The sequence below is a fragment of the Macrotis lagotis genome, chromosome 1 (genome assembly GCF_037893015.1).
Source record: "Macrotis lagotis isolate mMagLag1 chromosome 1, bilby.v1.9.chrom.fasta, whole genome shotgun sequence".
In the NCBI taxonomy this organism is placed as follows: domain Eukaryota; kingdom Metazoa; phylum Chordata; class Mammalia; order Peramelemorphia; family Peramelidae; genus Macrotis; species Macrotis lagotis.
Window position 1 is genome coordinate 865000320 of NC_133658.1, and position 17681 is coordinate 865018000.

The following is a 17681-nucleotide window of genomic DNA, read 5'->3' on the forward strand; positions in this document are numbered from 1 at the left end:
CCATTTTTCTTGATTTTTGCAAACAATTTATGTAATACTGGAATTAATTATTTTTTGACTGAGAATATTTATTTTATAATTTATCTGGTTCTATGTTTTTTTCTCTATGAGTTCCTCTTTTGGCTTTCTTATTTCCAACCCCACCTTAAAATGATTGGGTTATCTAAATTCTTTATTTTGTGTCTGTGTGTATGTATGTATTGTGTGCACATACACAACATATGTATAATATTGCTATTATTTCATTATCTATGATGCATTTGAGCATAAGGTACCTTTTCTACATATTCTTGTAACCATGTCCATTTTTAGTTATTATCCTGATAACTATCTCTGGTTTTTAAAAATTCACCTAAACCATTATAAATTCTTCTCCAATATCTCAGTTTAACTGTGATTATTTATACCTTAAATATTTCTTGTAAATATATTGCTCTGTTCTGTGGATGTGTTCATCCCTTTAATATCCACTCTATGAACTGGTGCATATGAGTTAAATATCTCTAAGAAATAGTTATAGTCAGATTCATCATCTTTTTCTTTATCTGTTTCTCATTTTTAGCCCCAACAGCTTGTTTAAATAGATCTAAAGCTTGAAACTGTTTTAATTGCAAAATTTTCTTGTTATTTTTATTTATCCTTCTAGTTTGGTGTTGATTTTGACTTTTGCTTTACTGATCAGATTGCACAGACAACTGTTTTGGAAATGACTTCCAACACTAGTTACATCAGGAATGATAATTTCTTATATGTTAAACTATAGTCAGTTTTACATTTGATGATGTTACTTGCTCTGTATTTACTGTGTCCAGGGCCTTCCAACTTTCTTCTTGAAGAAAGTATTCAAGATGTAGACATGAGATTTCTGTGTAGTCTACAAACCCTAATGAAGCCAACTCTGATATTTTCTTTACTCACCTCTCCAAGGAGGACCTGGGAGCTATCCTTCCATTTAGCTGGAATTATGTTTTTTTTTAATCAACTTTATTTCAAGGCATTATGTGAACTCCTATGTACTCCTGAGTTCCCTATGGTATATAATGCCCATTGTAGGACAGTGTTAAGAGACCATGTTCTACTGATAATAGAGTAACCTCACACTTTAGTCTTTTTGTAAAGAAAAAGGGTGGATATTTCCTTTAGATCTGAGTTTCATCATTGTTTAGCATAGCTCCAACAATTGCAAATCAACTCATTTGTCTTTGGGCAGAGATCACAAATGTAGAATACAATTAATATCTGTATGTCTAATAACCCTATGTTTCTTTGTATCACCTGTCCTATTTTCTGCCACTGCTACTGATAGGAGTTGTATAAGGTATAAGTAAGTACACAGTACTGAGAGCTATCTTCTCTTTTTCTTTGTTTCCTATAGTAGAGAGAAGCCAGCAGGGTATGGTGGATAGAATAATTGACTCGGATTCTGGAAAACCTAGGTTCAAATCCTGAGCTGTGTGAGCATGGGCCAGTTGCTTCAGGATTGATTTGCCTTAGCAACACCCTAGGACCTATTGATTTAGTAATAGAAGGGATTGGTGGAAAGAGTTCCCTGTACTGATGAGATCACTGGTCTTTGGAGGGGAGTCCATGGTCTGGAGGCTGCCATGCTGGTAAGCATGAATCTGTTTGCTAGGCTGGCACTTGTCATGGACTCTGTAGGTCACCAGGACCATGAGTGGAGGTCTTCCAGATGAGAAGATCCCATCAGATGTTGTCTTCAGTGAGGAGACCTTTGAAGAACCTCATTTTACCACCATCATTATAGGAGGCATTGCATTAGGACTTGAGAGAAATAGGACTTGTAAACTAAGGTTTACAAAATACTGGGCTCACAACAACTCAGAGGTAGAAAGAGTTCCCATTTGATAGGAGAGGAAACAGAACCTTCAAAGGATAAGTGACTTGTCCCAGATCTCACCACTAGAGTATGTCCCAGCCCACACGTCAGCCCACATTTCCTAATTCCTTGTTTCTTTCCATTGTATCACACTGAATAGTATGAATGTTCAAGTACCTTGTGGTCATCAAAGGGAATGGGAGCTATTGTTATTGCTATAACATGCCCTTAGTGCAGCCTGGGCTGGAGTCAAGGGCATGGATCAGGTGACCTAACAGGGCGTCAGGAATTGGGAAATCTGTGACTCGGCTCCTTCCTGCATGTTGCCCATGCAGATGCCTGTTCTGGAGAGAGGACTTCTATTTATCTCATGGCTTCATTCCCATTGGGTAGTCGGACACCTGAAAAGTAGGTAGTGTACTTTTCAAAGGGACACTGCCCCTCAGGGACCCCTTGGTTACTAGGAGAATCCACGGTACCTGCTCCCACAGTGGACTTTGATGAGCTGCTAGAGAACCTACAAGATCTCAGTCTGTTGGCCGGGGAGGGACAGTCCTTGATACATACCTCATCCAGCATGGCAGTGCTCAAGACCCCGGAGCCAGTGCCCCTGACATTATATCAGAATGGGATCATCATGTTCAATGGGCCTTTCCGTCCCTTCTCAGATGTCTCCACACAGGTAAGGAGCCTCAGACAAGTCTTGATTCTAGTCACTTATCTGTCACTGATTGTCAATGTGACCTTGGGCACAGTACCCTTCTTTGCTGGGCCCCAGTGAACTCTCCTGATAAAATGGGAAGGGCTGGACAGAATACCCTTAAATGGTCCTTGAAGCTGTGATGTGTGAACAGTGAGGTTCTACAGTGTTCTGGGTGAAGCTCCAAAATGAGCTGAGGGACAAAAGACTGTCCCTGTCCTTAAGAAATCTACAATCCAGGTGACTGCAATTCCCAACAATTCATTCCAAGACTGCTGGCAATTTAAAAAGGAAATTCCTTATTGATTGGGAAGAGGGTGTGATGGGGTGGGAGGGAATACGGGCAGTCCTTCCAGGAGGGGGCCAACATTTCAGCACCAGGCAAAGAGAGGGAAAGAGGGCATGGTAGGCATTGGAACAGTCACAAGCAGGGGTAAGTAGAACCCACCATGCCAGGCATTCTACCATTTTTAAGGGGGATATATTTGAGTCACTGGAAGGGGTAAAGGTGTTGCATAGAGCCCAAGGGATGGAGGGTGTGACTGACTTGTCCAAGAATCAGGCCCAGACAGAGCCCTCATTCAAGGACTTGGCTGCCAGGAGACCAGTGTCTGGCTCAACAGATAATGAAAATCCCTCACTAAAGTGTAGGGGGAGAGGTGAGAAGCCAGAGGTTCTTGGGTTTTATTCAGAAAAGGGGCTCTCCTGATACATGTGTAAGTAGGACACTTGCTTGAGATCATTTGTGCCCCAGAGAAACAAAGGTTGATGGCAGGGTGGAGGTGGTGTGAGGCACTTTCCATGGCTACTAGATGGACCTTTTCTCTGCCAGTACTGATGGCTGATGGGCCCCAATGACAGTGAACATCTACTGCAGGCCAAGCAGTCCTGGAGGTCTTTTGACCTGGGCATCCTATCAAAATGCCTCTTATAGCCCTGCAAATAGAAGGATCAACACTAGAGATGTTCTCACATGTGGGAGAGGCCTGAAGGAGAAGCTGAACCAGGGCTAGTGTGATGGGACCCTTTGGTATTAACCAGCTTAACAAGGACTGTGGGGTGGGGGTAGAGACGGTAGGGAATAGGCCTTGCTGACAAGGAGAGCTCACGCCCAGACCTCCCACCTTATGCCCCCGTTTCCCCTGCAGCAGTGCATCCAGGACATCCTAGATGGCTTCTTTCCTTCAGAACTGAAGAAAATCTACCCTAGTGGAGTCCCTTTCAAGGTAAGGAGTCCACTGAAGTCTGCCGAGCCTTCATCCTAGAACTAGGCTTCAAGGATCGTTGGGAAGTTCGAAACGTGCGTGGCCACGTCCTCCAAAAACCACCACCTGAGAACCTATGACTTGCCCTTGGGGGGCTCCCCATTCCTAAATGGGGAACAGCTTGTGTCCCAAGACACTACTGCCCTTAGGATGAAGACAGCACTTGTATCCAGGCGAGATGACCGGTCAAAGCAGGGGGTGGTGAAGGATGGTGTGAAAAAGCTGGTTGAGGAGACTGCATGGAGGAGAAGCTTGGGTCTGGGGGTGGACGTGGGGCATTGTTCTAGCTAAGGACACAGAGCCTGCTGGGGTCCATCCTCGTTCCTGCAGGGCCACTCCCGGGCCTCGGGTGGATGGGCAGTGAGAGCCCTCTGCTGGTCACACAGAGGGATAGCCGTGGCCAGGAAGTCTGATTGGCTTCCACTTAATTTGGTGTCCATGAGGGCTCTTGGGTGCGCCCCTGTCCTGGTGAAGGACCTGGTCCTTGAGTGAAACTTCCAAGTCAGAAGTCAGCGAAGCAGAAGGGAAAGAGCCCAGGATCGGGATCCAGAGCCCTGGCCAGGCTGACCTCTGAGATCCCTTCTCTATTGGAGTTGGAATGTTTCCACAAGCCTAGAGAGCTAAAGCAGTTGGTAACGTGCCCTCATCAAGCACCTTCCATTGGCTCTGCCCTGGCCAAGATAAGAAGATGGAAAAGAAGCTGTAAGGGAGCTTGCCAGCAGTCTCACAGAGGGGAAGGCAGTGAAGATGAATTCCAAGAAGAGGGTCCAGCTCAGAGCATGAAAGGGGCTCTGCGTATCAAGAAAAGCTTCATAGACAGACCCTGCTACTAGGGTTCCAGGGGGATTTTAGCTGGTAGGAATGAAGAAACAAGTCCAGTCTGTGCCTAAAAAAGCACAAGGGTGACATTAGGCATCCCATGGTGAGCAGACCCCTGTATCTGGGTACCAGAGTGAGACCACACTTCTCACAGCTTGTCTTCATGGGATTTATACCCAAAGAATGAGTTGGCAAGGTAACAGCGGAGAAAACGCTGATCCTGGAGTCAGGAAGACCAGAGTTCAAATCCTGCATCAGATACTGATGAAAGCCCCATGTGACCCTGGCTAAGTCATTTAACTTTTGTTTACCTTGATCCAAGGACAAGGAAATGCAAACCACTCCAGTAACTATGCCAAGAAAACCCCCTGAACATGCAGTTGGGCACAACTGAACAATAAAGGCAAAGAAATAGTAGGCTCGACTGCCACTGACTGTTCACAGTGAACTTTCTCACTGTGTTGTGATTGTCATTTCCATGTTAGGAATAAAGATCCTGAGAACTGGTGGTGGAATGATGAGCTCCAAATCACTGCTAAGGACTGTGATGATCACTCCTGAGCTGGAGAAAGGGCAGAACTGGGTCCATGCCAGGCCTGGGCTAGAGCAGGAAAGAGGCAGAGGCCCTCATGGCAGACTGGAAAGGGCCTTGGGTCAGAAAATCTAGCCTGAGCCCTGCTCCACCTGACACTGCCCATCTCCTAGGGAGGTCTTATGGCATGGTGGGAAAGCTAGCGAACCTGACACGAGGAACCTTGGGGTCGACCACTGCTCACAAGCTCAGAGACAGGGCAAATCACTTCTGTGAAATCACAATCCTTGAAGTACCTTCCCCTGAGTTACTAGTGCTCTAATCCCCAAAATAGGGATAGATAACACTTGTACCCAGAGTTGTTGAAAGGCTTACACTCAGTTAAGTGCCATCAAAGTAAAATATTGCTATTGTTTTAATCTCTTTCCTGTTTAGACTTGCTGCAAATTGGGAGTGGGGATGATGGGAGGTCCAGATCAGATAATCAGGGTTTGGCTGCTGCGGAGTCTAATAGGGCAACCACCGCCCCTTTCTCCATCTGCCTGTGTGGACATTTGCTCCTTCCCACCATTCTCCTTTCCTCCCCCAGGTGACAGACCGGCACAATGTGGTCTACCAGGAGCAGCAGCGTCCTAAAGTCTTCTCAGGTCCTGGATATGTGTTAGGAAAGATGTCTACTAAGGAGAACCAAAAGTGGACGGAGACGTCGGGTGAGCTTCTGGCTGGGAAGGGAGAAGCCAGGTGCTGGGGAGCGGGGATGGAACCTTCCCAAGAATGTTGGAATGGATGGGGTTCTAGGGTGGGTGTCCCCCATCCCCCTCCAGAGGGGGGTTCCCACAAGACATGCCCCAGATGTCTGAAGACAGCAGTCAGTTTATTCTGCCTGCTCTAGGCCGTACACCCCCAGAGGCCTGAGCTGGCCTTTCTCTGGCCCTATGGTTCTGTCCCTTTCCCTCTCCATCTTTTCTGAGATGTGTGTCAGTTGTTCCCCACGTGCTCTGCCTCTGTTAATGCTGCCACATCGACTGGTCACTGCTCCTCCCAGCCCCCATCTTGTCCAAGTGACCTGTCTGCTGCCTTTCCAATCCCCCCCCCCCCCCCCCAAGCAGGCCTTGAAATGGATCCCTATTCATTTGATTCAGCCTATCACTGGCCCCCAGGAATGCTCATCCACCACTTTAACTCTTCCCCCTTCCTGAAAATCTGATAAAACACTTAGGCTAGACCTTCCTCTAAATCAACACCAGGACAGATGGCCTGTCTAAACTCCATTCCTCTGACAGGCCCAGACAACTACCTTCCTTTTTGGGGGAACACTGTCTCCCATTCTTCCACAATCAGCAAAGAGAGATTTCTGAAAAAGCTTCCTAAATTTGTGATCCGCCATGGGGAGGTGATTGAGGTCCGGGAACCTATCCGAGAAACTCTGGGGGTGAGCTTCGTCTAGCCCCTGCTAGGGCTCCCTGTAGCAAGGGGAGCTGGGACACACTCCACCAGACTGGGGTGGTCTGCTTGCTCACCCATCCAAAGGGAAGAGCAGCACCCTTACCCCAGGCAGCAGTTCCCAGGGCAGGAGCTTTTACCCTGGAGGGGAAGGGAAGAACAACTCATCACCCTTGGGGGGGGGGGGGCTGCTGGGTAGCCATGGATACTCCTTAGTACAGTAAGACTCACCAGCCAGTGGGTGAGGGGTGTTTCTCCTGAGCTTGGCAGCTGGCCAGCAGCCCCTCCTCCCTTCCATGTTTTGGTGTTCCTCTGATTAATACTCTTATTAAATCATCTCTTTCCTGGGAATCCCCTCAGCACTTTGCATCAGTCAGCGCCCTGTCTCCTTCCTTCTCTTACCTATTTTGGAGAGTGTGTCTCATGGGGCTCTCTGAATCCCTTCAGCCTGTAGATTCCATGAGCACAGGAACAATCTCCTGCCACATTCCCCATCTCCTCCTCTTGGACAACAGTGATTTCTGGGGGGGGGTGGGAGGGGGGAGATGGATAACTGGGCTTAACACACAGCACAGGAGGACAGCAGGGTTTGGCAGAGGTCTCAGGACCAAGGTGGGGAGGGAGGCAGGACTCTGGCCCCAGGGCCAAAGTTTCTTCCTTGCCTCCAAGGGCTATTCAGGATACCAGGAGATCTTGGTGGAGACTGAAAGGTGAGAACTCCGGGATGGGGGCAAAGGGGCCGGGCAAGGCTGGAGACCCTAAGGTGGATGGGGCTGGGGAGGGAGAGGTCATCGGAGCCAGTCTGAAGCTCCTGCAGCCCTGGGCCCCAGGGTGACCTGGCTGGGGCCCCCAGGCTGAGGCAGTCACCCAGGGGGATGCCCACGGCCACTCTACGGATCAAGTCTGAGAATGGGGAGCAGACATTTGTGCTGCCCATGTCGCCTCTAGACACCATTGGGGACGTCAGGCGGTACCTTGCACGGGCCAGGTCAGTGTCTCCCATATCTGCCAGCTTCTGACCCATGCACCCACCACACCTCCTCAGGCTCTTTAGAACATGTGAGATAGAAGAGACCTGTATGATAACCCCCCACACACACACATACACACACCCACTTCCTTACAGGTGAGGCTAAGAGGAAGTAATCCAGGTCCAACTGGAGCTCTTGGCCTTGTGACTCCTAGACCAAGTCTCCCCCACCCCATCCCCGCCCCAAGAAAGACAAAAACCACCAGACCCTCTCCTGCCATCATCCATCTCTAGTTAGCATTGTCCTGGCGCTCACTCTAATGAAAGGTTCTGACCTCAGAGACAGGGACCCGGCCTCATTTGAAATCTTCACCGCCTTCCCGCCCACCGTGTACACAGATGACTCAAAGACCCTGCAGGCCTGTGGGCTGGTGCCCAATGCCATCCTGCTTCTTCGGCTCCCCAAGACTCCACCCTCAGCTCTCAGTCTCTAATAAAATCACATTTCCCCAGTCACTCTGGGGACTCTGAAAGGCTGGGTCTCTGCATTCGCTTTGCTCCAAGCTGCTCGGCCCCCCAGGTCCTCAAAGTCAGCTTCCTCGGGGCCAGGGTAGGCCGCTGGGCTGGGGGGGAAGGGAAGAGTGCCGAGCCCACAGCTGGGGAGGGTGGGGCCAGGCCTTTGTGTACGAGTCACTTCTGGTTCCTCTTGGACCCAAGAGATCTAATCAGGTCTGGGCCAGGGGAGCTGTGAGCTACAAAATGCTGCCAAGGTGTGGACCAGCCCGGGGTCAGGGTGGCGGCAGAAGAGGCACACCTCTTCCCCAGCTGGGCCCAGGTGCCCAGGAAAGGCAGGTCCCCGAACCCGTACACGCCAGACTCGGAAGGGTGTGCGCAAGCCCACCGAGAGTAACACGGTGCTTGGCACGAGGCCGTAAATACCCCCCAGCCCCAAATGAGAAGGAAGCTGGGCAGTGCCCAGGAAGCCACCGGAAGAAAGGCGAGGCAGAGGCGATTGGCCCGTCCCGACCTTTGCCCTGGCCCCCCCACAGGACCCACCACAAACGGGCTCCGAGCCAACTGGAACAAAACATTTAATGGTCCCTGGGGCACGAGGCGCCACCTGGGCTGGGGGGGCAGCACAGGGGGAGGGGCCCTCCGGAGCCCCCCTGCAGATGGGGGGTGGGGGGCCCTCCGGAGCCCCCCCTGCAGATGGGGGGTGGGGGGGCACAGGTACTGGGGCAGCTTCTAAGGCGGATGATGGGCGCGGGGTGCGGGGTCGGGGAGGGGGAGCGCAGGCTGGGCCCCGGGGGCCTGGCGGGGGCCCGGATGTACAGTACAGGTGTAGAGATTGGTCCCAGGGTCCTTCATGGCCGGGCCAGGGCGCGGGGGTCGGCTCAGTCCAGCTTGAGGAACTCCTGCAGCGTGTCCTGCTCCACGGCCTCCACGAAGAGCTCGTAGTCCTGGGGGACAAGGGGCGCCGAGTGCGGGGGGGCTATGAGTGCAGGGTCCCGAGGTCGGGCCGCCCCGCCCGCCCCCCGCCCCCCGGCCCGCCGCGCCTACCCCGCAGTACTGGTTCCCGTTGCAGATCTGCGGCGGGATGGCCTTGGGGTCCCCGGCCAGGGCGCGCATCTCCTCGCGCAGGGCGTTGTCCTGGGAGATGTCCACCAGCTCGTACTGGATCCGCTTCCCGTCCAGGATGCGGGTCACCTCGCTCTGCTGGGACTTGATCTGGGGGAGCCGAGAGGGGCGGCTGGGCCCGGCCCGGCCCGCGCAGCCCCCGGCCGCCCCCGCCCGCCCGCCCCCCGGGCCCCGCTCACCTCCCGGGACCCGGTGACCGAGGTGCTGTACACGCGGAGGCCGCTCATGCTGGGGCCGGGCCGGGCCGGGCCGGGCGGCTCGGGGGCTGCGCGGGCCGGGCCGGGCGGGCGGACGGAGCCGGGGCGGCGGCGGCGGCGGCGGCGGCGGGAGCGGGAGCGGGGGAGGCGGCGGCCGCGCGGCGCTGGGGGGGTCCTTCCTGCCCCGCCTCGTGAGTCAGTGGTGCGCGGGACCAATGGGCGGGCCGGGGGCGGGGCGCCGCGGCGGGGGCGGGGCCCGTGGGCGGGACCCAGGGGCGGAGCGCCGCGGCGGGGGCGGGGCCCATGGGCGGGGCGGGGCGGGGCGGCGCACACAGAGCCGGAGCCGAGCAGCGGGGCAGCCTTTTTATTCATAATCAGACACAAATCTCGGGGTGACGAGGACGCGCACGGGCGCGGGGGCGCGGCGGCTGTCCCCGACCTAACGTACGAGTTAACCCAACTGTGGGGCCCCCAGGCCGGGAGCCCGGCTCGGGCGAGCTCCCGGGGCGCTCCACATGAAAAGGGGGGGTGTGGGCAATTCAAGCCCAAACTGCACCCGGGGCCCCCCAAAAAACGCTCAAAAACCGAACTCGGGGTGTCCAGGCCTGCGCGGCCACGGCGGTGAGGGCTTTCCGGGGGAGCCAGCGCACCCGGGCCTTCCCTCGAGGCAGGAGGGGCTTTTCCTAACCCAAAGGGGCAGGAAAGGCTGCAGGGACACCTCAAGAAGCCCCCTGGATGGAGGTAGCCGGAGGAGCCTCTGCCCCCCGGCCCCAAGCCTAAGAGCCCCGGGCCGGGCGCCTCGAGGACGGCGAGACCAGCTGCACCATTCCCGAGTGACAGCACGTCACTGTCTGCGGCAAACCCAGGGGCACCCACAGTCCCTGCTCCTTAGGAGACAGCTTAGTTGGACATGAATTAAGGCACAAGTAACAAATTATCCACTTCCCCTTCACAATGCCTGGGGATGTGGCTAAATGAGATTCAGAGGTATTTGGAGAGCTCCTTTGCTCCAGAGAGGAGAAAAAGATGCCCATGTGCCCCACCCCAACCCTGCTGTTATGGGACTGAAGCAGAGGCACAGAGGGGCCTTATTCTAACTCAGCCTCTTAGAGAATGCTATGGTTCCCATTTGCAAGGACAGGTGGGAAGGCAACATGGGTCTGAGGCCAAGGCAGGATTTTCCCAGACAGCAAGTTGTACACGACAAAGGCCAGTTAATGATTGACTTGCCCTCTCCATCACCACTCAAGGGCACAAGCTGGTGCACAAGCGAGTGCCAATATAGGACAAGAGAGATCCTTGGCAGGGGGCTTTTCTAAGTCATTCTCCACAGCAATCCAGAGGTGGTCACTGGCCTGGCAGCTCCTCTCTTTCCTGGGTCCTCACTGGGTGATGCAGTTGTCACCCATGTCCTGGGCATATCTGTCAGACATGGTGGTACGCAATTCCTCAATGTCACGATGCAACTGCCTAACTTCTTCTAACTTCTTGATAATCACATCTGGCTTCTGCAAATCTGGCTCAGTCGAGGAGTGGGACACAGCTGGAGAAGAACAGATGTGGAAGAAAGAGTTCATGGTGGGCCTACTGGGAGAGACTTGCCATGGAGATATCCTTGAAACAAGGACAGCTGCCCCGCCCCCAGGGCCTAGGTCCATTTTTTTTTTAAATTTTACAATTCCCACTCCCCCAACTGCCCAAGGGTGATAGTCTCTACAATGTTTCCATGCTATACACTGATGTAAATCAAATGTGTTATAAGAGTAAACAGAGTAAACATAACCCCCCCCCCCCAGATGATGAGAAACCTCAATAGAGAGGGAAAAAAAATGTACTTCAGTCTGTGTTCAGATTCCAATGGCTCTGTCTCTGGGGCGAGTTGCTTTCTTTATTATAAGTCTACCAGAGAAGTTGCTTCAATATTTTCCCCACAGTTGCTATTACTAGCTGTACCTCCCCTCTATTCCTCCCCACTCATTTATTCTATTCTCTCCTTTCATCCTGGCCCTGTCCAAAAGTGTGTTGTATCTTCGTACCCTCTCCCTCAATCTGCCCTCTCTTCTAACACCTATTACCGCCTTCCCCCTTATCCCATCCCTTTCTTCTCATCTAGGTCCATCTTGATCAGACAAATCAACATTTATTTAGAGCCTACTATGTCCAAGGAGCTACAGGACTTAAAAAAGCCTCAAAGGCAAAAGACCTGTGATTGAGGACTAAGTGCAGGTGTTGCTGGAGAGTCCAGCAGAGTCCCGGGCATCTCAGGGGATAGTCATGGCTCTAGCTGGATAGGATCATGTCTGCTTAGACACTTGGTAATATGGATGACCATGACCAAGCTGAAAGGTCTGGCCAGTCCAACAGCTTCTTCCCAAGGCCCCATACCCACCCTGAGACTTACACTGGATGCCCAGCAGAAGGGAGAGGTTGGGGTCTCGGCCCTGGGCTCTCTGGGTCACAATGCTGCACACAGCCTGCAGATCATGCAGGCAGCTGCCCAGTTCCAGGTGCAGCTCGTGGGTCAGCTGGGCTGTGTCTGCAGAGGGCAAAGAAGCTGGCTGGGCCTGTCGAAGGTGCTCCTGGAGGGTCAGGTTCTTCTCAATCAGGTCCTGGTTCTGCACTGAAAGCTGAGCACACAGGCAAGCCATGATTAAATCTAGGCCAGGACTCTGAGTCAGCAGCAGGCAACCGGGCCCCCAGAAAGCAGGGTCTGAATCTATCCTCCCACTCGCTTGTGAGTGGAGGGTCTCCGAGAAGCCTTGGCCTGCCTCAGGAGCTGCTTCCCACAGGGGACCTGAGTCACCATCATGCAGGTTCCTCTCCAGGACCCAGAGAAGTTATTCTCCACCCCTTGGAAATGCATCTGCAGCCAGGGCCTCAGCCAACACTGTTAGCCAGGCCATTAGAGAGGCCTGAACACATACAAGTGAAATCTGAGGAGAACAAAACCTCCACTGGAGATACTGGTTTCAATCTTTCCCCTCCACCCTAACAAGAGTGGCTCTGGGCCAGGCTGGCCAGGCCGGCCAGGCCCCATCTTGTTGTGAGGGAGGTGATGAGAGAGGAGCAGAAACCTAGAAGACCGATGCACACCCAAGATCTAGGAAAGTACCCTGCAGTCTGGGCCATTTGATGTGTGACTTGGCTAGTCACTTCACTTTAGGATTTCAGTCTTTCCATTTGTAGATGGTATTTAAGCATCTAGATGGTTCAGTGGTTAAGAATGCTGGGCCTTAATCAGAAGACCTGAATTCAAATTTGGCCTCATACACTCACTGTGTGACCCTGGCTAAATCACTAAACTTGTTTACTTAATCCAGTGGAGAAAAAAAAATGACAAACTACTTCAGTAACTTTGCCAAGAAAACCTGTTACAAAGACACAAAGAGTCAGACTCAACTGGAAGGACACAAAAGGTAGAGGATACTAAGTTGAAAAGAATTTTTGATTTCATCTTCAGGGTCCCTTCCAGCTTCCTGGTATTTGAATTCTGCCATCTTGAGTTAACTGGCAGGCCAATTAATTGCCCAAAGCCTTTGAATATTTCCGCCACCTCAACGACAACAGAACCTATCCCTTTAATGGATGCTATACCTTTGAAGGATTATAGCAACCTCACCTCACTATGCTTTGTCTCTGACATTCTCTGAGAAGTTCCCACCCACTTTAACCCTAATCTGGGAGGAAGTCCAGTTTAAAAAACTTCATACTCTGCTGCCAGTTCAGCACAAAATCAGGTTTAAAATCCAGAAAATCTTCTAGGGAACTTAAACCCAGGCAATGGGGATGTCTATGTGTTTCAAATTACAAAACATTTTCGATGAAAAAATTTACAATCTGGTAATCCCTTTCCTGATCTCATTTCCACAAGTCTCTACATCAAACTGTGGGGGAGGGTCACTATAACACACAAATTAGGGATCAGGCAGGAGTCTCAGGAGATAGGCAGGGCCTAGCTTCCAACAGAGACATCCTGACCTGGAAGGCTCCCTTCATACTATTAACACTAAAAGGCCCCTGACTCTTACCCTGTTCTCACCTCCTTTACAGCCAAGTGCAGCTGCTCCAGAGCATTTTCTCTCCTTCTGGCCTCTTCCTTCAGGGCTTGACTAGCTCCTTCTTCTTGAGCCACTTCCACCTCCAGGCTCTGGGGGTCACCAAAGGGAGTGGAGAGAGCAAAGAATTACAAGCCAGTAAACCACAGCTGATGCTGACTTCAGCCCACCTCCCACCCAGCTGCTTTGGTAGTCCCATGCAAGAGCTGACGGCTTCAGTGAAAGCTCAACTGAAGGATAGGTTAGCTTTCAAAAAGTCAAGATGGCAGCAAAGAGTTAAGACAGACATACTCTGTACAGTGAATATGGACAAAATCCTCAACTGAGGCAGCCAGGATAACATATGGGTATCAGAGGTGAACGGAACCTCAGTTCAGCCTGCAGTAACCCCAACAAAAGCCAGATGTGGACAGTCTGCCTAGAGCAGAGTCCCTGGTTCAGGACTCTAACTCTCTTTCTTAGAAGCCTTAGGTTGAATTAGTTTTCCTGGCTGCCACAACAACCCTGTTGGCTTATACTCAGCTAACAACCCACTAAAATTGAGAGGTCTTTTTTCAGATTAAAGTCTATGGGGGGAGGCACTAGGTGGCACAGTAGATAGAGCACCGGCCTTAGAGTCAGGAGTACCTGAGTTCAAATCCGACCTCAGACACTTAATAATTACCTAGCTGGGTGGCCTTGGGCAAGCCACTTAACTCCATTGTCTTGCAAAAACCTTAAAAAAAAAAGTCTATCTAGGGACACCCTACCATCTCCTCATTCCTACTCATGATGGGTTTTTTTGAACTCAAGTGAAAGACTCTGAACACTGTTTAACTCCATCTTATCTAATTCAGGCCAACTGTCAATATATCTGCATTCAGACTCTAACCCATCTGTCAGTTAGCTCTTCCAGTTTAGTATTTGTTACAAATTCACAAAGTACTGAATCTTTTTTTTCCTTTTAGGGTTTTTTGCAAGGCAAATGGGGTTAAGTGGCTTGCCCAAGGCCACCCAGCTAGGTAATTATTAAGTGTCTGAGACCGGATTTGAACCCAGGTACTCCTGACTCCAAGGTCGGTGCTTTATCCACTATGCTACCTAGCCGCCCCAAAGTACTGAATCTTTATCCAGGATATTGAAGAAAAGATCAAACAGCTCAGAGCTCAGGGGAGACCTCTGAGGCACTCCTTAGGAGACCTCCTTCCAGTCTAGGCTCCCTGTCATTTTAGTCTTGACATGATAAAACAATACTGATTCTGTGAACACAATTTGCTTTTCTAGATGTTCACCATGCATCTTAATAATACATTCTGGAATGCAAATTAAACCATCTCTGAGATGCCACCTCACACCTCTCAGACTGGCCAATATGACCAGAAAGGACAATGATCATTGTTAGAAGGGATGTCAGAAATCTGGGTCATTAATACACTGTTGGTGGAGCTGTGAACTCATCCAACCTTTCTGGAGAGCAATTTGGAATTATGGCCAAAGGGCAACAAAATGCGTATCTTCAGGATCTATACCCTGAAGAGATTATGAAAAAGGGTAAAAATATCACTTGTACAAAAATATTCATAGCAGCCCTGTTTGTGGTGGCAAAGAATTGGAAATCAAGTAAATGTCCTTCAATTGGAGAATAGCTTAGCAAACTGTGGTATATGTAGGTCATGGAACAAACAATATTGTTCTAATTAGAAACCAGGAGGAACAGGAATTCAGGGAAGCCTGGAGGTTTGCATGAACTGATGCTGAGTGAGATGAGCAGAACCAGAAAAATACTGTACACCCTAACAGCAACATGAAGGCTATGATCAACCTTGATGGACTCACTCATTCCATCAGTGCAACAATCAGGGACAATTTGGGACTGTCTGCAATGGAGAATACATCTGTATCCAGAGAAAGAATTGTGGAGTTTGAACAAAGACCAAAGACTATTACCTTAAACTTAGGGAAAAAACCCATTATCTTATTAAGTAATTTTGCTATCTCTTATACTTTTTCTTTCTTAAGGATTTCTCTCTCATCACATTCAACTTAGATCAATGTATACCATGGAAACAATGTAAAGACTAACAGATTGCCTTCTGTGGGGGGTGGGGGGGAGAGAAGCAAGATTAGGGGGAAAAACTGTAAAACTCAAAATAAATAAAATCTTTCTTAATATATTCTGGAATTGCACTTGAAGCCCAAGTCAAATTGCCTGGCCTACAGTTTAGAAATTCCACATCCCTTCCTTCTTCCCCTTTAAATCAGAGCAACTGACATTCTCCAGGTTTAAGAGCCCCCTCTCTTTCCTTTTGCTCTTGTTCAAAGGTCACTGACCTTGGTTCAACATCGTATTTGCCAGTTCTTTCAGTTCCCTAGGATGTAGTTGTCTGGGTCTGCTCTCTACCATCTTTCTACTTATAGATAATCCATTAGCTCTTGTGACCAGTGTCAATATAAATGAAAGTGAATTAACATGAGAAAAAGTTGAACAGGTAGATTGGTACCTGATTATGGAGATCTCAATGCCCAAGGAAGTAATGGGGATTTTGTTTGCAGCAATTTTTTCTTTATTCTATAATTGTAAGCTGATATGCTCTTAGGGATTCATGGTCACTCTCTGATCAACTCCTAGCTATGATCAGGTCTAATAAGAATGCAATTATATAATTATCTATAATAGATGCAATTCCATTATGTGATGGTGGAAGGCAGGAATTTTTCCTATATGAACACACTTCTGAAAAACAAAAAAGACCTGCTTCACAGAAAACTTCTGGGATGTATCTGGTGTAGTAAATGATGTCCAACTCTGGACTTAAGATATGGCACCTTGTAGGGTTCAGGTCCCGCTTACCTTCACTTGTGAACACAACTGGTCTATTTTCTTTTGTTGCTTATCCACAATCTAAAAGACAAAAAAAAAAAAAAAAAAAAAAAAAATCAGAGAAAAACCAGGGCTTATATTCCCACCAACCAAGTAAGTCTGTGACACCAAAGATCAGCAGTACACTCAAGGCCCAGCTGTGCTAGATGTTTTGGTTGCCTATGCTAAGATCTAAACTGTGGATTCTGACAGGAAGTTCTCAGAAAGAAAGGATTGGTTCCTTCTTTGTATCTGCACCCCTCCTGACCAGCACAGCTCTTGGCAAAGGGCAGGTACTCAGTGATTATTATTATTTTTTTTTTTGCAAGGCAAATGGAGTTAAGTAGCTTGCCCAAGGCCACACAGCTAGGTAATTATTAAGTGTATGAGACCAGATTTGAACCCAGGTACTCCTGACTCCAAGGCCGGTGCTTTATCCACTACGCCACCTAGCCACCCCTCAGTGATTATTAATTCTGGTGGCTCAGTTCAGTGGGGAGCTAACTGACAAGAGTAGAGAAAGTCCTGGGTTTTGGAGCAAATTTCAAAAGTTACTAGCAATGTGTCTGTCAACAAACTCCTTAATCTATGTCTCAGTTTCCTCATCTATAAAATGAGTATCACACTATTTGCTTTCTCTATAATAGCATCATTGTGAGAAAAGTAAACAATATAAAATGACTCATTATTCTGAGTCTGAGCACCACCTAAACCAGGGCTTGAGCTAAGCATGGCTTTTACTTTTTAAAATCAAAGAGTTATGGTATTTAAAAATATAACCACCATGATCAAAAAACAAGTTGGTGGGCAGGATTTGTAGCTTGTAGTCTGCCAACCTCTGATCTAAAACACTGATTTTGGTCATTACAAATCAATGCTACATGATAGGAAAGGTACTGAGCAGGACAATGTGTACATGATCGTCAATAATTTAGAAGGAAAAAAAATCCCTAGTTCAGTGTAGAGGAAAGATCAGTGGCCAGAAAGGACTTCGGGGTTCCTGTCCTGCTTGTTCTTTTCCAGGTCTGCACCTCAGCCTCCTGCTCTTTTATAAAATGAAGGCACTGGACAAGTCTCTCTCCCTATACCACCTCCCCACACACCTACACACAGTCTGTCTCTCTCTCTCTCTCTCTCTCTCTCTCTCTCTCTGACTTCCACAAATATTTACTAAGAGCCCACTTCAGGCATGGTGCTGAGTTTGGTGATGAGGATAAAAAGTTTAAAAACCCCCAATCATCTCCTGCTGAAGCCGTGCCCACAGCACCCTTAAATTCAAGTTGTCCTAAACAAAGCTCCTTTTTACACTGGCTAGCACTCATCTCAGAGGCAGCTGCAGGTCCACCAGAGGCCTGGCCCCCTTCCAGTCCCTTCCATTCACAGCTA

The 17681-nt window shown here is 49.7% G+C and overlaps 3 protein-coding genes across 14 annotated transcripts in view; 1 reads left to right on the forward strand and 2 right to left on the reverse strand.

Moving 5' to 3' along the window:
- Positions 1-8099, forward strand: part of UBXN11 (UBX domain protein 11) — a 33715-nt gene extending 25616 nt beyond the window's left edge. For 6 of the 8 annotated variants that reach the window (XM_074218021.1, XM_074218024.1, XM_074218020.1 and 3 more), the window contains 7 exons: positions 2302-2519; positions 3686-3763; positions 5743-5863; positions 6437-6585; positions 7266-7306; positions 7414-7584; positions 7907-8099. In XM_074218021.1, coding sequence (XP_074074122.1) covers positions 2302-2519; positions 3686-3763; positions 5743-5863; positions 6437-6585; positions 7266-7306; positions 7414-7584; positions 7907-8060 — 932 coding nt within the window. In that variant the 3' untranslated portion in view covers positions 8061-8099. The remainder of the gene's footprint in view (positions 1-2301; positions 2520-3685; positions 3764-5742; positions 5864-6436; positions 6586-7265; positions 7307-7413; positions 7585-7906) is intronic. The other 2 variants (XM_074218025.1, XM_074218026.1) reach the window with 2 other exon arrangements.
- Positions 8100-8640: 541 nt separating this feature from the next.
- On the reverse strand, positions 8641-9501 carry SH3BGRL3 (SH3 domain binding glutamate rich protein like 3). Its single transcript, XM_074218028.1, has 3 exons — positions 9384-9501; positions 9127-9294; positions 8641-9026 (listed from the first exon to the last, which is right to left on the reverse strand). The coding sequence occupies exons 1-3, from the start codon at positions 9429-9431 to the stop codon at positions 8961-8963; spliced, it is 282 nt and encodes a 93-aa protein (XP_074074129.1). The 5' UTR covers positions 9432-9501; the 3' UTR covers positions 8641-8960.
- A 249-nt stretch (positions 9502-9750) lies between these two features.
- The window catches only part of CEP85 (centrosomal protein 85), a 35421-nt gene continuing 27490 nt past the window's right edge, over positions 9751-17681 (reverse strand). For 4 of the 5 annotated variants that reach the window (XM_074218032.1, XM_074218030.1, XM_074218029.1 and 1 more), the window contains 4 exons: positions 16287-16337; positions 13441-13548; positions 11803-12028; positions 9751-10944 (listed from right to left, as the gene is read on the reverse strand). In XM_074218032.1, coding sequence (XP_074074133.1) covers positions 10784-10944; positions 11803-12028; positions 13441-13548; positions 16287-16337 — 546 coding nt within the window. In that variant the 3' untranslated portion in view covers positions 9751-10783. Of the gene's footprint in view, positions 10945-11802; positions 12029-13429; positions 13549-16286; positions 16338-17681 lie in introns of those variants that run through there. The other variant, XM_074218031.1, reaches the window with a different exon arrangement.